Source organism: Lynx rufus, unplaced genomic scaffold (assembly GCF_022079265.1).
Source record: "Lynx rufus isolate CCGP_SWC_20201006 ecotype Redwood Valley unplaced genomic scaffold, mLynRuf1.p SCAF_7, whole genome shotgun sequence".
Lineage (NCBI taxonomy): Eukaryota > Metazoa > Chordata > Mammalia > Carnivora > Felidae > Lynx > Lynx rufus.
The window spans coordinates 98,839,190-98,858,248 of NW_025814889.1; the positions used below are offsets into that span (position 1 = coordinate 98,839,190).

Sequence of the window (19,059 nt, forward strand, 5' to 3'; positions counted from 1 at the left end):
ACCTAGGGAATGGTCAGAGACAGTGGCATAATCTAGAAAATTGGAAGCACATGGTGGAGTGGTGCTTCAATACTGTTATATTCCTTGACTAAGATGCCTAACCAACAAAATATACTCATTCAACAAGTGTTATTGAGTATCTTCTGTGTGCAAGTCACAGTTCAATGTGGGTTGAAAATAGTAATAAACTTAAAATTATTAGTATTGCCTTGAAGAGAAATTCTGTATCACATTATATAAGTATGCAAGTAGCCTTTTAAGTGATTGGATATACTGTTTTATACGGCCAGGGATGTTATATCTTTTTAGCCTTGTGACATTCAGATAAATCATGGCAAAGACTGCCCAAATACTGGATAAGAGATTTAATTAGAGAATGTTTAAAGCTTTTCTTTGAAAAAAGCCTTATTGTTCTATCAATTACTTATCAAATATATGCATAGAGCCAATTACTGAGTTTTATTACTTGTAGTTTAAAAGATAACTTTTAAAGACTGCTGAGTATATTATATTAAGATTATTAGATGAGTAACTTAATTTTTAAATACCCCATTACAATTCTTCCCATAGACAAATGGAAAACCAAAAACAAGAATGAATGAATGAATGAATGAAGACCGAAATGAATGAATGAAGAAAGAAAAAGACAGAAATGAAGAAAGAAAGAAAGAAAGAAAGAAAGAAAGAAAGAAAGAAAGAAAGAAAGAGAAAGAAAGATGAAATACCTTTCAGATATGACAGTCAAGTGTACTGTTATGTACTTTAAATGTTTATAATGAGAAAAGAGATGATGAGAAATGTGAAACAACACTGTGTGCAGTTTTTCGTAGAAAATGACAAAAGAGCATTTATATCACTCCATATATTAGTAGCACTTAATTTCTAAGTCACCTGTTAGGATCTGATTAAATGCATGCCTACCTTTCCTGATCCCTCCATCAGAAGCACACGTGTAATCACCTGTTGTCAGTAGGAAACATGTTTCCCCTCTTCTGTTTTTGTCTCTGGTACTAGAGCGTCTGATGGGGAGCCTTTCTGGGGGTGATAATGGCGGCTCACTTCCTGTACTGTCGTCACCTGATAACACTGGTCACAGCACCATGCCCATTGACAGACAGTGATGGATGAGGAAATGAGACAGTACAAAGAGTTTACACTGAATGTCCATAGTACAGTCACTCCATATACAAAACACAGTAATCACATCATGATAAGAAAAAGGATTTTCATCACTCATTACAAAAATCTACATGGAGCAAAATGGAAATGTATTGAAAAGGAGAGAAATGTTCTTTGGGAAATTTCAATTCCATTTTGGATCCCATTTAGTAGGAAACTGACTTTCACAGAACTAATATGAATTCAAAACAAGTGTGATAATGAACTGGCACACACATTAATATCTTAAGATTTTTGACATGCTTTGTAGTTACTGTGAATAGGAATCTTTAAAAGTGGAGCCTACTTAAGGAAAAACTCCGAGGTACGTATTTGTCTTTGGAGTTCTTTAAGACACAGGCTTTTAATATTTGCTGAAAGTAATTTCCCCCAAAATATTAATAAAATAAATCCAAAATCTCACTTTATGTCCAGGTTCTCCTTTTTGAAATGAAAAATATTTTTTGAGCATAACGAAGGAATAAGATTAACTTCTCCAAATGCCCTTGAAACAACTGTTTACTTCTATATGCTTGCCAAAGACATTTACATCCTATTGGCCTAGATGCTAGCTTGTTATAACAGTATTTACCCAGGTTGAGAGTTTGTCCTCTTTTTCCATGCCCTTCATAAGGAATCTGCACAGGTATACTGAGAACAGTCTGATGAGACCAACATCTACTAAACTCCACTATTCATAAAGACATTCTTGGCCTAATAGTTTTTAGATATATTGACAGAATCTGCAGAACAATGTACTAAATGAACAAAAAGATCTTTATGAATAATATATTTAAGAAAGCATTTTAGTTCCAGCCACATTTTTTTCCCCACTTACTTTGCAAAAACTTCTGGAAACTAATGAAGGGACCTATGGAAATGTTACTTGCCTTTTTTGTTTGTTTGCTTGCTTGCTCTGTGTAATTGGTGTCATTTCTGAATTATGCAAAAGTATTCACATAGGATTATCATAAATCTTTTTTTACAAGAAAAATATTAAATATATCTAAGTTACAGGGAATGTACATATCTTAAATTTTCATAGTGGGCTCAAAGCTAATTAAATTGTTTAATCTACAAAATATTTCATCTGTACCATACACAATAAACTAGAGAGGACACTACTGCCTATAACTTTGGCAAAATTAACATCAATTATCAGTTGATGTTCTCTAGGTTATTTATGGCAATGGAGAGGAGAAGGGATTCAGCAATATATCACCCAAAATTCATTTTGGGAGGGAACAGAGCGCCCAATGCATAGTGTAGAAAAAAGGAAATCCACAGGGAAATTCAACTTTGCCATTGACTAGACAAAGCAGATCATCTATCTCCAGAATAATGGTGAGTCTATTATATTACATAGCATTTTACCCAATCTAAAGGGATTATACTGAAGATCCTACCTAAGTTAACAATCATGAAAATTTAATCAAACCTCCAGAATATTACTAGCAACAACTTGTATTATCAAAAAGGCTATCTTCCATATCACCTTTTTGGTGTTCAGGCTTTTCAAATATAAGCATCCATTCTTTTTAAGTAACTGCTTCTTGTGAATTAGGTTGAGATGCATGGCCCCATGTGGCAGAGATAAAACTGAGACAAACACGCCAAGCCAAATGATATGGAAAGCAACATTTTGAGAATGAAAGATGGAAAATGGCCAATATCATACCATCACATCGTGCAGGGGAACAAAGAAACATTGGCACAAGAGCAACAAACAGGCAAAAGAAAATATTGGCACCATCAGCAGAGGGCATTCCCACTAAAGCAGGAAAACTCTATAGACCAGCTACGCAGGCTTCTACTTGGAATCTACTGAGAAAAGCTACAGGCTACAGTCTAGCTATCTACAAGCCTGATACAAACACATGTTTTGCGAAGGGGTAGAACTGAAAACTCATGAAAGTTTACAGAGAATGAAAATGGTTGCCTTCTACCTAAGGGACATACTGGTCTATAAAGTATTTAATGGCATGCATTTGAAATTGTGCCTTACCTGATCTGTTATGTTCCAGAAGCCGATTGTCTTTGCCCAGACACGTGTCACCCTGTGTGCTATTACAGGCCATATTTAATTCTGTCTTGCAAAAAGTAGGTGAGCTTGCCTGAGGGGCAGGAGGGATGTGCTTCTTTCTTTTCCTTGGAAGTTTCTGCTTCGCCATTGCCAAGGAGTAGTACATCCCAAAGTTGTTGACAATGACAGGCACTGGCATGGCTATTGTCAGCACTCCAGCCAGAGCACACAGGGCTCCCACCAGCATCCCTGACCATGTTTGGGGGTACATATCCCCATAGCCCAAGGTAGTCATGGTCACTACAGCCCACCAGAAGCCAATTGGAATGTTTTTAAACTGCGTGTGCTCACTAGCTGAAGGGTCGTTAGGTTGAGCTCCTACTCTCTCGGCATAGTAGATCATAGTAGCAAATATCAAAACTCCTAGAGCCAGGAAGATTATCAGCAGCAAAAATTCATTAGTGCTAGCTCGAAGAGTGTGTCCAAGCACCCTCAGACCTACAAAATGGCGGGTGAGCTTGAAGATTCTCAGGATCCTCACAAATCTTACCACCCTGAGGAAGCCAAGTACATCTTTAGCAGCTTTGGATGACAGCCCACTGAGTCCCACCTCTAAGTAGAAGGGTAGGATGGCCACAAAGTCAATGATATTCAAGAGATTTTTGATGAATTCAAGTTTATTAGGGGAAAAAATGATACGGACTAAAAATTCAAAAGTAAACCACACCACACACACTCCTTCTACATACGTCAAGGCAGGATCCGTTTCGATTTCATATTGCAGAACAACGCTTGTGCCATTGATGACTGGTTCTGTCTTGTTTTTAACAATATTGAAAGCTTCATGTGTCTCCAGGCAAAAGGTTGTGATCGAAACCAGGATGAAGAATAAAGAAGCAAAAGCAATAAACTGTAGGGGGCGGGGGAAGGGAAAGAAATAAAAAAAGAAACAAAGAGTGATCTGAACTATAATATACTTTGATCCAAATCTAAGAGCATCGATCCCCGCAGATGAAAAAGAGCAAAAGCATATTTGGAGATTTTGGAGGTTTTGCTTGGGATGTTATTTAAGTGAAAGAAGAGATGTGTAGGTATCATTAATTAGAGTTGCACATGTAATTTGTTTCAAGTTCTGTTTTCTGTTATATAGGCAAAAACTTTTGCTTATGTTGGAAAATAATTTCTTGACTCTTTTGTATAAGAAAATATACCTGTTAAGAAAGCATAAAAATCAATCCAAAACAACGTTAAAGGGCAACAGACTAAAGAAAAAAATGTAGACAGTGGCTCCAGATATTGGTTCTGATCCTAGAAACCTTCATGTATTAGATCAAGTTTTACATCTATAAATATAAGGTACAGTTCATACTGATGGAAATTTGGAAGCTACCCAAATTTTACTGTAGGTTTTTAGCTATAAATAAGATGCTCCAAGTTGTCACAGGTATGGACATGGAAAAAAAAAAAAAAACAACCTTTTGAGCTATGTTAAAGTTAAATTGTATCAGCTTAAGGTGGAGACTTGTCCAAAAGAACAAATCTAGGGAAGAGGAATAGTCAACAAGACTGAAGAGAGAGAAACAGAGTTAAGGAACAAATTAAAAGACAATTTTCTTTCTCACCTGAAAAAGAACTCCAAGTGTTATTAGAGTAGCATGCTATAAAATTGCAGGGTTCTTTTTTTTTTTGTTTTTGTAATTCAACTTTTTAGTTCATTTCATCAGTCCCCTATGTGAATACACACACCCGCTAATACAGAATAATAATAAAATCTCTCCTTATATAGTTCCTATTACTGCCAGACATTCATAAAAACAAATTATGTAATTAACTCATATCCATACTCATAACACTACTATTACCATATTTTACAGTTCTACAATATCAGCACAGAGTTTAAGCTACTTTTGCAAGATGTAAGATAACAAAAGGATAGACGAAACACCCTAACCTGATAAGTTTTGCTCCCAATTTTTCTGTTAACTACCAAACGCTCGCATGTTGAATACAAATATGTTAAACCATTTACTTATCTTGGGATCACATACTTCTTAATATTCAAGCTCTGAAAGCTTAACACCCAGTTGTCTGAGTGAATGGTACTGTGACAGTCAGTACCAGAGGCTTTCAAAGAAGCCTGCAGAGTTCTAGTGCTCTCTGATAATGCCCTTAGACTTAGCATGTGTCGTGAGCACCAAGGGATTGCCCCTTGAATATCCAAATTAATTAATTATGTAAGAACAAGAGGACATCAGTCAAGTGGAGGGTAGCCCTTACTTGGAAATATTAGGGTATATCCAAATCCCCAAACTGTCCCCTAATACCTGTTCTTCACCCATACCATTGAAAAGATCTAAGTTTCAAGAAGAGATTGAAACTACCTCCTTTTTTTCCTGGTTGAGTTTCAGTGTAAGAGAGATACAAAAGGACTAAAAGAAAACATCTTAGGATGGTAACTATCTGCCTTAAAGAACCACCTCAAATTCTGAAATTGTATCTATGCAGGGTAACAGTTGGTACACTGTTCATATAGAATTACAAAGCATGCCATTTTCATGGTTTTGCCTTACTCCCCCATGCATGTCTTCCAATCTCCCTTGGTTTTGACATTATGTTTCACTAATATCTTTTCCCAGACATAATGCAAGACACTAACATGTTTTCACTCAGCTTTCCCTTTGTCCAAATAAAGAGTTCATTTTTTAATAACTACTTGTAACAGTATCACTAAGACCCTCTAGATGCTTTAGATGATAGTATCTTCTAGAGGAAGAATCAATCATCCTTGATGCATGCATTACTTCTTAATATAATCACAATTTTATCTATAGATTTGTTTCTGATTCCCCCTGAAATTTTTTGTCATCAGAGCCCTGCTGGTGGGTATATGTTGATGCCCCCACCAAGCCCCCCCACCCCCGCCACATGCTCCCCCATCCACATCCAGTCTCCAGCATTTCAGATGAAATGTCAAAAGTTTCAGTGCACACATTCTATCTACAAGGCAGGTAGACAATATAAGGCAGTTAAAGCAAACTGTAATTTTATTTTATGCGTCTAGTATTCCTCAGTCAGCATTTTTTCAGTTAACTTTGCCAAACTCTCTCCACCTACATTCAGGTGAATTGAATGGGACTTCCCAACACTGCTGTTTCAAAATCTGTCCTCACTTCCCAGCCTATCTCCCAAACAACAAAGACAGTTTTCTAGGGTACTTTGATGCTTGTAAATATGAAACACTGAGACCTTTTATGAGGGAACATTTTCTTACTCTTCATTCATTCATTCAAGTATGAATTAGGTGCCTCTCTGTGCCAGGCCACAGTGTTAGGGCTTCAATTTAACAGTAGTTAACAAAACACAATCCCTGCATTTGAGGAATTCACAATCCATTAGGGACACAGACATTAAATAATGAACCATGCAAAAATTATATAATTACAATTGTGATAAATGCAATGAAGGATAAAAAGGCTCAAAAACGGGGCTTTATTTAGACTGAGGGGTCACAGACACCTCTGACAAAATATCAATAGACTGGAATTTGAGGGATAAATGAAGGCTAACTTGATGGAAACGGGAGACCCGTATATAACACAGTAGGAAATTTTAATAAAATGTCTGGACTTTTTCAATCTGGCTTTCTCAAGTGATGCCTTTACTGTAACACTGCAGGAGCAGAAGGTTTTCCAAGTCTGCCTCTTTTGCACAAATTACGATGATTAAAGCCCAAGCTAGCACAGAGGCTCTGACATTTTAAAGGTTAACCTCTTTTCCTAAAGAGCTTTAAATAAACTAGAAATATTACCTAGGTTTTAAAATGAGGCTGTAAAGAGACTTTAGAGCAGTTTGATTGCTTATGGTCCTCCTTTGGACTTGCTGGCTTATTGGGAAAGCTTTAGAATTCACTTGTCTTAAATTATTGTAACAGCCCCATTGTTTGGGATGAAGTAAAAATACAAGATATATAGGTTAAAGTGGTTTTTAACTTAAAGTCCTATGCAAATACTATAAATCATTATTATTTATACTTTAAAAATATATAATTATTACCTCAATAAGCACTACCAGAACCTGAGGCTTACGTTCATTAAATGAGTTATTATGTTGTCAGAAAAAGGTCAGCAGAGTCATAAGGTATTACACTTGGTGGTTGGAGTTTAAGTAACATGAATCATCTTGTTAAATTACCCATTTTAATTATCCACCCACAGAAGACATGAATAGACAGACACTTTTCTAAAGAAGACATCCGGGTGGCTAAGAGACACACATAAAGATGGTCAACATCACTCATCATCAGGGAAATACAAATCAAAACCATGATGAGATACTGACCTCACACCTATCAGAATAGTTAAAATTAACACCACAAGAAACAACAGGTGTTGGCAAGGATGTGGAGACAGGGGAACCCTCTTGCACTGTTTGTGGGAATGTAGACTGGTGCAGCCATTCTGGAGAACCATATGAAGGGTCCTCAAAGAAGTAAAACTAGAACTACCTTATGACCCAACAATTGCAATAGTAGGTTATTTACCCAAAGGATACAAAAATACAGATTTTGGGGGGTTCATGCACCCCAATGTTTATAGCAGCATCATCAACAATAGCCAAACTATGGAGAGAGCCCAAATGTCCATCAACTGATGAATGTACAAGAAGATGTGCTATATATATATATATATATATATATATATATATATATATATATAATGGAATATTACTCAGCCATCAAAAAGAATGAAATCTTGTTATTTGCAATGACATGGATGGAGCTAGAATATATTATGCTAAGAGAAATAAGCCAATTGGAGAAAGACAAATATCATATGATTTCACTCAACTGTGGAATTTAAGAAACAAAACAGATGAACATATGGGAAGTGAGGGAAAGAGAAAAGAGGGAAACAAACTACAAGAGACTCTTAAAGATAGAGAACAAACTGAGGGTTGATGGAGGGAGGTGGGAGGAGGATGGGTTAGATGGGTGATAGGTATTAGGGAGGGCACTTGTTGGGGCACCTAAGTGGCTCAGTTGGCTAAGCGTCCAACTCTTGATTTTGGCTCAGGTCATGATCTCAAGATTCGTTGAGATCAAGCCCAATGTTGGGCTCAGCACTGACAGTGCAGAGCCTGCTCGGGATTCTCTCTCTCTCTCACTCTTTCTTCCTCTCCCCCCTCAAAATGAATAAATAAATATTTTTTAAAAGGAGGGCACTTGTTATGATGAGCACTGGGTGTTGTATGTAGGTGATGAATCACTGAATTCTACTCCTGAAACCAATATTGCACTGTACGTCAACTAACTAAAATATAAATAAATAAATAAATTAATTAATTAATTAATTAATACTTGCCCATCCATATTCCTAGAAAAGAAATTTAGTCACATTCATTAGAATATACCTGGGAGCTTACACAAATGTGAATTCCTTACCCTCCACATGACACATCAGACACAGATTCTCTTGTTTAGGGAAAGGGAATTTGCATTCAACAAGCTTTTGTAGTGATTGCTATGCATATCAAAGTTTGAAAAACACTGTTTCAGTGTATTTTCAACTTGATAATACAAAGTTGATAATTCATTACTAAATGAATTGGAGAAGTTTCTAAATTATAAGCATTTGTAGACTCTTAAAAGAATCTTCCTAAATCTGTGTGTGTGTGTGTGTGTGTGTATCTTTGCATGTGAGTTGTGACATAATTCTGGCTTCTACACAAATATTGGTGAAGAAACAAAGCAACTGAACAGCCTCTAAATATACACAACTCTAAGACACAAAAACTTTGAAAGCCAAAAGTTGTCTGTGTTTTTACAAGTCGCTTGGAACTTGAATTTATCAATATTTTCATTAGCATTATTTAAAGAACCACATGATTTTGTATTTTTATTATTCTTCATTGCAATTTTTATAGCTCTGTATATCTTTAGTTTTTAAGGACTTTGTAATTCTGCCAGAGTGTGATAATAGTATAATAGGAAAATAAAAAAGAGTATAAAAAAAGATACAAACTGTCATTATGGGAAAGAGACATTCATTCCAGAAGTAGATGACTGTTTTGCTTTAAAAAAAACAAGCTAGATAGGCATTTTTTATTTATAAAGTCTAAAGACACTAGAAATGGTCTAGAATGGGAAGGTCATAACACAGAACTAAAGTATTCTTCATAATAACATGGTAAAAAATTGAATGTTGTCTTCTGACAACTTAAAAGTGGGGAAGTTGGAAAGAAATTGAAATCCAGAGAGAAAGAAACGGGATAGTTCTTTGAGGATGAGGAAAGTCCCATAATGGGAAGGAGCAAGCAAATGAGAGATCCCTGAGCGGTACAGCAGCAGAACTTTGGGACACCAATGGGGAATACCAAACTTTAAGGTGCTGCTTGCTCTGCTATGCCTTCAGCAAAAGGTGGTTGTACAAAAGAACCTGGTGTTGATGGTGCTTCGAGTGATGAAGGTATTGGGCCATGCAAAGACAAAAGGAGGGGAGCAGTCAACCATAGAGGCAAGATACAGTGAGGTTCAAAAACTTAGAAGAGTACTAAATAAGAATAAAAGATAATCAGGAGAAATGTAGCCCTTGTGAGAGTATTAGAGTTATTGAGTTATTAAGAGAGAAAGATCTCCCCATAGAATGAAAAATAAGAGCTCAGTTTATTGGGAACTTAGTTTGAGTATCAGATGAAAAGGTGACCCCAGAAGCCTTGAAGACCTAGAATCATCTGGAGGCAACACTTGGAATCCATTATCAAGGAATTTGTACACTTCATTTGAACTTAATTTTAAGAGACTTGGATACAGAAAATATCTTGTTTTGTTTTGTTTTGTTTTTCTGACTCTCTGAGTTAAGCCCAAATGGGTAAATATGAGGTTAGTTTGAATAATATTAAGTAAAAGAAATTAAAAAGGAAAGAAATGGTGGGAGGGAAAAGGTTTTATTTGTTTTTCTCCTTCACAAACTGGAAAGTGCTTAAGGACCAGAATGATTTCATATCCATTTTTGTAGCTCCTGCTTTTGGCACAGTGGTTAGTATTTAGGATGGCTGGCTGGCTGGATAGAAGGATGAAAGAATTAATGAAAGAATAAATAAATGAACAAAATAATAAGGTAGATCACATTGTAGTGAGAATAAAAATGATGTGAGGAAAAGGAACTAACAGAAATGAAATAATAAAATATGCATATTGAAGCAAAAAAAGAAAGAAAGAAAGAAAGAAAGAAAGAAAGAAAGAAAGAAAGAGAAAGAAAGAAAGAAAGAAAGAAAGAAAGAAAGAAAGAAAGAAAGAAAGAAAGAAAGAGCCAAATTTATAGCAGGAGCAAATTGAACTGGTCTGTAGGTCCAAACATTGCCCTCAGTAGCTTCCATTCATTCTGTTAATGGAATCTTATCAAGGAGTTGAGGAAGAAAATCACATTGTCATTTCTCTCTTCCTTTTCCCCTGTGCTAAGACCACAAACTCTTACAGGCATTAAATGAAAATAAGATAAAGCATGCTAAATAATTAAAACTTTAGAAAGCTCTCTAGGTGTTAAGTTGACTGAATTCACAGAACTCATGTATCATCTCAGGGACATTTAGAAGGGAGATGCCCTGCTACAATATTGACTTGTGGATGTAATAAGTAGCCAGTTTTTCTCCCTAAGCCCAGTGTCCATGATTAGCTTGATGAGTGTCTAATACTCTGTTTTTGTTTTGTTTTGTTTTCTAATTAGCGACCATGAAGAGAAAGCCCTCAAAGTGCCGTTCTACATAGAAGATAGTATGTACCTACCTCAGTGCAAAAATTCAAGTAGATCTCTAAGTATGTATAATAGGCTGACAGAAAGAGGAGGAAAGAGGAGGAAAGCAGGCTATATTTTTGTTTCATCATTTTCTCTTTCCTGTTAGTATTAAAATGAATAAAACTGAACTCTATAAGAACCTCAAAAGTGCCAAACATAATGAGGACCAGACTGATTAAATGGCCTTTTTCTGTGCTCCCCTAGCCCAGGATCACTGATGTAGCAATTTTCACACACTTTTGTTACTGATTCTACAAGTCCACAAATTGTTCAAAGAGAAGAACTTAATATCTATCTTTAGAGCCAAACACAGGCTTGACTGATGGCAAGAAGTAGGTGATCAGTTCTTGGGAAATTAGAAAAGGAAAGTGTTTTTGAAGTATGTTTAACTTGGTATGTAAAAATTCCACTGGCCCCAACACAGAATCTCCTTTAAAAGTCACCTTACCCATTAATTCACAATTAGAAACCTCAACCTATATTATAAACCTTTAAGGGGGAAAAGAACTTGAAGAAAAATTAAACTTACCTCTATTTGAAAATAAAAGTCAATGACATAATTTAATAGTTGGAAATTAACATTACAGGGAGATTTTTTAAGACAAATCCTAAAATATATACTTTGCCATGGCCCAAAAATTCCAGTCCTTAAAGGAGATTCCCATTCATGGGCCATGGCAAAAAAAAGCCTGAAAGCTCTTCTTGACCTTGACAATCACCTTGAAAACAGACTCCTCGAATCAGGAAATTGAGGTCACTGGAGTTCATCAATTAAGGTTGTGAAAATAGTCATCAATTGGATGAGGAGTTTAGGAAGGAGGAGTTTTCTTTCCTCCTTGATTTCCTCTCACTTGTGAAAGATGATGAACCATCACTCTGCTTTGAGACGATTTCTCACTTGCTCTGGCATCTTGCAGGAACTTTATGTACTAAAACTGATTTCAGGGCGCCTGCGTGGCTCAGTTGGTTGGGCGTCCGACTTGGGCTCAGGTCATGTTCTCAGTCAGTGGTTGGAGCTCCGTGTCGGGCTCTGTGCTGACATGCTGACAGTTCAGAGCCTGGAGCTTGCTTCTAATTCCGTGCCTCCCTCTCTCTGGCCCTCCCCGCTCATGCTCTGTCTCACTCTCGCTTTCAAAAATAAATAAGCACTAAAAAAAAAAAGAATTTTTAAACTGAATGATTTCTTGGGATTATGGTTGCAGTACTTGGTCTGGGATCAGCTTTAAATATCCTTTGTATGTAAATACTGATAAAGTTGTCAGATGCTCAGGGTTGCCTGACCTTGTCAGTTTTGCTGCAAAAAAACATTAGGTACATTGTACTGGGGTTATTATTCATGGAAACAATTGGTTAGGATCTATTTTCTCTCATGGAGCTAATGCTCTGAAAAGGGATCCCACCACAACAGTTTTAATCAATGCTTCGGAGTACGATTTTATTTTTATATAACTGTTAAGATTGCTGGTGGACTGAGTTAGCCAAAAGGAAGACAGTTGCCTGCTTCAAAGAAGAGGCGTCATATTTCAGGTTAAGATGTGAAAGCGTGAAGAATGTTACAGTAAACGCCGATTTCAGAATTCTTAGTGTAGTGTAGGAATTAAGATACTTGGGAATTAAGTAACTATGGAGGAACATCCTAAATTGCAAAGATTTGCTACTGCCAGCCTTCAACCCAAGTCAATTAAGCCAACCTGCATTATCATAAAACTGCCAAAATGCTGCATCTGTTTAAATGGGAGTTGAGTTTGCTTTATTTGCCTTGTGTACCCTGCCCCTGCTCTATAATGTCTGTAATCATGAAGATGGAAAAAATTGTAACATTAGTTTCAAATATGTGTTTGTGTGTATGTGTGTATACTAAGGAATTTCAGTTTTTGCAATTCCACATGAGGTATATCTATTTTTAGTTTGCATTTTAAGGACATTATATATTTTCCAAACAGAAATGCTTCATTCTTATTATACACATTCTTCTTTTCACTCTTAAATAATTAAATAAAGACATGAGCAAGGACTTCCAACAATGAGGAATCAGAGCTCATAGTACTTCCTGATCCAAAATTTCCACTTTTAGAAATTTACTCTGGTAAAATGTGGATACAAAAGTACAAGGATATATGTGGAAGGACATTCACTGAAGCATTACTTGTCAAAAAAAAAAAGTGTAAGTCAATGGTATATAGCATTACAAAGAATGAGGCAGCTAAATATGGAATGATATCCAATGAAACCTATTAAACAAAAAGATGACTGTGGTACAACAATATGTAGAGTCTAATACAACTTCTATGTACAACTCTATGTACAATCTCTATGTACAACTAATGCATGCTTATAAATAAATAGCAACATTACATTCTTAGCAATAGTTATAAGAGTGGCATCATGTGAATGTGTTGCAAATGGAGAATTGTAACTGATTCTATAAATATCTTCAAAGTTTAATTTTTTTATAAAAAATTTAATCATGTATTATATGTTTTATTTTAAAAGAAAATTCAAAGAAATTAATAACCAAGAGAGGATTAAGCTTGGATCTTCATTCTCAATGACCATTATGCTGATTTTATTATGCCACAGAAATTATACATTGGCAGATTGCCATTTGCCTTCTTTTGCCCAGCACCTTAAATTTAGCAGATGCTCTTAATTATGTATGTATTCAAGTCTCATATACTAGCTTTGCCGTAATTAACAAGAATGTGGTGTTGTTCACAGAGCTGTGGTCTCTAGAGAAAGAAAATGGTCTCTTTCATTAGTAAGAATATCCTCAAGGGCCAACCACATAGGGACAACTACAGCCCTGCGTCTGCTGGTTCCATGCAGAGTTGACAATTACTTCAGCCTCTTTTGAGGCTGGTAAAATCAACTTCTCTTCATTCAAGTTTTACTGTTTAAAAGCAGTTCCACAAACTTTATTGGATTTATAACGTTGAATTAGATCTTTCCTCAGTGGGGATGCCAAAAACATATATGATTACTAAATTCAGAAATTAGTGAAGAAGGTGAAGAAGATTAACCTACATGTAACTGTATATAATCATGTGAGTGTTTATAACACATATATGTTTTATATTTATATCAATGTATCAAATGTGTTTATATGTATAGATAGATATGTATACTATATACAGATATGATATGATATACAGATACAGGTATGAATATATTATGTAGATAGGTATAAAATTGATATAAAACAATATAAGATTTAGATTTCTCAAGTCAAGATACCCAAATATTTTTTGATCACTGAGACTTATGTGACTCCTGATAAAGATATTCCACCATGTTGATACCTTTATCCAATATAGATACACATCATTCTCTCTACATTTTTTTCCTATGCAACAGGAATTTCACTGAAATTTTTACTTGGCTTATCCACTCACACCTGAGTGTAATTTTCTAGGATACAGGCAAGGGAGGCCTATACATGACATTAGTATTATCACAATGAATTATGGTGTTCAAAGTTTGACTACAATTAAAAGTCATCAAATATGGATACACAGGATCATTTTAGTTCTCTAAGTCTTATGATGAAATTTAAAGTGTTTCGAATTGATGTATTACATGAAAATAATTTTTATAATTGCTTTATTAGATAAGAATTTTACAATTTTTAGTCGTAAGAATAACAGCTTATAGTCACTTCATAGCATAAACATGAATTGTAATTCTTAAATTCCAACTATTGAAAACTCCCTCCAAAACTTCCACATTTATTATATATTGTCTTAAATTCATTTTTAAATTATTTAGTTTGCTTGTAATGATATGACCTACACCATCATGATCTAGGAATACCTAGGAGGTCACATTTTTAAACCCTATCTACTCTTAAGTCCTAGGATATCTTTCTTGAGGCCAACACTTTCCAAATTAAATTATGCAAGAATCCTGTTTAACTTAGTTGAAAGTGAGGGAGGTAAATAGAATGCTAGTGGAAGGCAAAGGGAGGTGACTAGCTTACAAACACCTGCCAAAGATTTGTTGACTCTGATAAGTCTGTTTCTTTCAACACTCTATACATTTTCAACACATCTGTCTAGCCTACTAGAGCACCTCTGCTGGTCTAGTCCCTATACAACATAGGGAATCCCAAGCTTTAGTCTCAAATGTTCGCATTCTTTTTCCATACCTGCTTGCTCAGTAATCCTTTCTAAAACATAACCATATGCACAGATAGCCAAGTCCTGAGAGTCTCCCATGGTTTATGTGTGCATTCCTTTTTCTTCAAGATCTTTTGTTTGGTGGATATTTGTTCTTTCTTACTACTAAGCTGGGTCAGGACCCCTCCAATCCACCCTGGTCTACTTCAGCAAGTATGCCTACCTGGAGAAAGAATACTAGAGTCTCAGTTCCTGATCTGCCTGGAAATCTTGGATACTCTTGCAAATAGATGCAGATTCTTCCCAGGGGCAAATTTCCTATATCCCGCAAAACAAAAGCTCCTAGGTTAACTGGTACTTTCAATACAAGAAGCAGAAAAGTCATATTTAAAATAGGGAGGAATTGATTGGCTATGTAATTGGAAATCCTATAAGGTGAACCTTAATGTTGTTTGCCTAAGCAATTTAACTATATCAACAGCTGTCAGAATGTGGCCTGGAATTACTAGCAGTCCAGAGACCCTTTTCTTGGGTCTATAAAATCAAAATTAGTTTGAAATATTATAATACTTTTTGCTTTTTTCATTCTCATTGTCTTACCAGTTTATAGAGGAGTTTTCCAAGGGCAACATGATGTGGTATATTACAACAGAATGAATGTGCCAAGAAGATAGGAGAATCCAGCCACTTTCTATTAAGTCAGACATGAAACAGATCTACAAAAATGTAAAATAATGTCACCCTTATCACTTTACTCTTCCTCTTTCAGAAATTTTATTCTTTTTAAAAAATTATTTTTCTAAGTCATGGAGATGTAATGTAGAGCATTGGGAATATAGTCAATACTACTGTAATAACATTATATGGTGACAGATGGCAACTAGACTTATTATGGGGATCATTTCATAATGTATAAAAATATCAAATCACTATGACGTACAGCTAAAACTAACAGGATATTGTATGCCAATTACACTTCAGTGTAATTTTTTTCATTAAAAATATGTTTGCTCACATCACTGGATTACATCCTAATCATGGAAAATAAGTATCTCCTAACCTTTCTATAAATATTAATATGGCCTACCAGTGACTCCATACAAGATCATAAAGTCTCCAAGGCAATGTTCAATACAATCAGCTCCTTTACTAGATTATAAAGTAAATAAAAAACATGCATTTGTTATGTTAACAATTTTAAAACTGTCATGAATGAAGTGAGAGCTAAACTAAGTAATTCTCAGGAGTCACAGAAATCTATCCACATCTGCTTAAATACCGGAATCTTTTGAAATTTAGTAATCTCTTCTACTTCCATGATTCCAAATGCCATCAATGCACCAGTGATAGCTCACATGTCAATCTCCAGCTTATACCTTTCTGTGTGTGATTTATCATAATTCGCCAAATCCACAAGGTTCTTCAGGCTCAATTAAATAACAAATGATATAATGGCAATCAAAATAATAACTCTACTAGTCTGGATTCTCCAGAGAAACAGAACCAATAGGATATACCTAAGTACATAGAAAGAGATTTATTATGAGCAATTGGCTTACATGATTACCAAGGTTAAGAAGTGCCACCATCTGCTGTCTACCAGATGAAGGCTTGGGAAAGCCGGTGGGGTAGTCCTGGTCCAAGTTTGAAGACCTCGGAACCAGGGTAGCCAATGGTGTAAGTCCCAGTCTGAGTCTGGTGACCCAAGAACCAGGAGCTCCAATTTTCAAAGTCAGGAGAAGATGGAATCCCCACTGAAGCAGAGAGAGAAAATTCACCTCCCTCTGCCTTTCTGTCCTATTTGGACCCTCAACATGTTGGATGACGCTCACCCACACTGGGGAGGGGTTCTTCTTCACTCAGTGTACTGACTCAAATGCTAATGTCTTCTAGAAATATCCAGAAATGTTTACCAAATTGACACATAAAACTAACCATCACAGTGACTATCATGCATTTTAATAGTGAAGGTTTAAAAGGAACTTCAAACTCTACTTGCTCAATATATTACTGAAATCTATTCTGCCTGTTCTATTCTATTCTATTCTATTCTATTCTATTCTATTCCATTCCATTCCATTCTATATATTTCTTTTATTCTGAACCATCATTTACCAATTAACTAATTTACTACTTAGACTTCTTTTTTTCTTCCCGAGCATCTTCATCTGTCATATTCCTAAATCCTATAGATTCTCAGACTTGAAATATCTCTAGTATTTTTCTCCCTTCTCTACATTCCCAGTGCTAATGGATTAGCTTTTAATTTGCCTTTAATTAGCTGTTTCTGGATTACTAGAAATAAGCACTCCTTCAAGGGAACAAATATGATTATGTCACTCATCTGCTTAAAATCATTTAATGACTCCCATTATAGGATACACAATGTTCCTGATATATCATTCAAGGAATTTCTTTATGTGCACCTTACATACCTTTCTACTGTGAATATCACCATCTTCCCTAATATACCAGGAACTCCAATCCTCATGCCTTTGTACATAGAGTTCCTTTGTCCAATATGCTTTTTTCCTTTGAATGACTGGCAAAGAACTACCTAGTATTTAAGACTCGACTCAGAAATCCTTTGGTCTTTGAAATTCCTGAAATCTGAGGCAAAATTAAGCACTTTCTCGTTAGTTTCTTGCTCATATCTCTACTATAGCACTTATCTCATTTCTGCAATATTTTATTTTCTGCTTCTTCTGTAAAACACAATCTTGTGACATAAGTACACATTTAAAAAAAAAATTTTCAGTGTTTACTTATTTTTGAGAGACAGAGAGAGACAGCGCATGAGTAGGGAAGGGGCAGAGAGATAGAGAGACACAGAATCCAAAGCAAGTAGCAGGCTCTGAGCTGTCAGCACAGCTGGCCTCAAACCCACAAACCATGACATCATGACCTGAGCCGAAGTCAGATGCTTAACTGACTGAACCACCGAGGGGCCCCCATAAGCAGGGATTTTTATTTGCATTTTATGTCAATGGCATTAAGCTAGTGCTTAATAAATATTGACAAGAAGTAATAAACACTATGGCCAGACCAAAAATAAAGTTTAACTCAACTTTGTTTCACTTATTTACACTCAACCACTTCCTCCAAATGGATTTTCAAGAAGGCCTAGGAAAACAACAAATAGAATAGGAAGAAAAGTATAAACTAAAACTAATAAGTGAATAGACTGTCAATTTGAGTGACAAGAGCAGGGCAATGTCAGAGATAAAAAAGAAAGCAAGGCTTTAAGCAAAGAAGGATTAACAATGTCAATTTCTGTAGCGTTCAAAGAAGATAAAAATGGAGAAAGGCCTTTTGGATGAGATAATTACGCCAACATTAGTTTCCCTTGATGAAGCGTTTTCAGTAAAGAAATAGGAAAGAATCCAGATTTCATGGGATTAACAGACCAGTTGGTGCTGAGAAGTATAAGTGGCAAGTAAACACACACACTCACACACACACACATTACTGCATTTTCAAGGGCTAAGTCACTTTTGTTCACAGAGATCATTACAAATTAAAAAAAATTGTTCTGCTTTAAGAATAAGAAAAATGAGGGCACCAGGGTGGCTCAGTCGGTTAAGCATTCAACTTTGGCTCAGGTCATGACCTCGTGTTTTCATGAGTTCGAGCCCTGCGTCGGGCTCTGTGCTGACAGCTCAGAGCCTGGAGCCTGCTTCAGATTCTGTGTCTCCTTCTCTCTCTGCCCCTCTCCTGCTCAGACTCTGTTTCTGTCTCTCTCAAAAATAAATAAACATTAAATTTTTTTAATGGGCTAATTTTACGAAATATAAAAAGCTACTCAGCTAATACAGCACCAAACCATATTTTTGAAATTGTGAAGATGAGAGTTTAGCAAACAAACTAGTACCAAATGTTCTTGAATACTATTATCAAAATTATTTAAATTGTAGACATTTTTAAATCTATAACCAATGAACTATGTGATTATTTTGTATTGTTTTTAACTAAT

The 19,059-nt window shown here is 35.7% G+C and overlaps 1 protein-coding gene across 5 annotated transcripts in view; it reads right to left on the bottom strand.

Moving 5' to 3' along the window:
* KCNC2 (potassium voltage-gated channel subfamily C member 2) overlaps positions 1-19,059 on the bottom strand; it is a 194,693-nt gene that overhangs the window by 6,577 nt on the left and 169,057 nt on the right. For 3 of the 5 annotated variants that reach the window (XM_047066893.1, XM_047066895.1, XM_047066892.1), the window contains exons 2-3: positions 3,164-4,091; positions 922-1,086 (exon numbers count right to left, since the gene is read on the bottom strand). In XM_047066893.1, the coding sequence (XP_046922849.1) occupies positions 922-1,086; positions 3,164-4,091 (1,093 nt within the window). The remainder of the gene's footprint in view (positions 1-921; positions 1,087-3,163; positions 4,092-19,059) is intronic. The other 2 variants (XM_047066897.1, XM_047066896.1) reach the window with 1 other exon arrangement.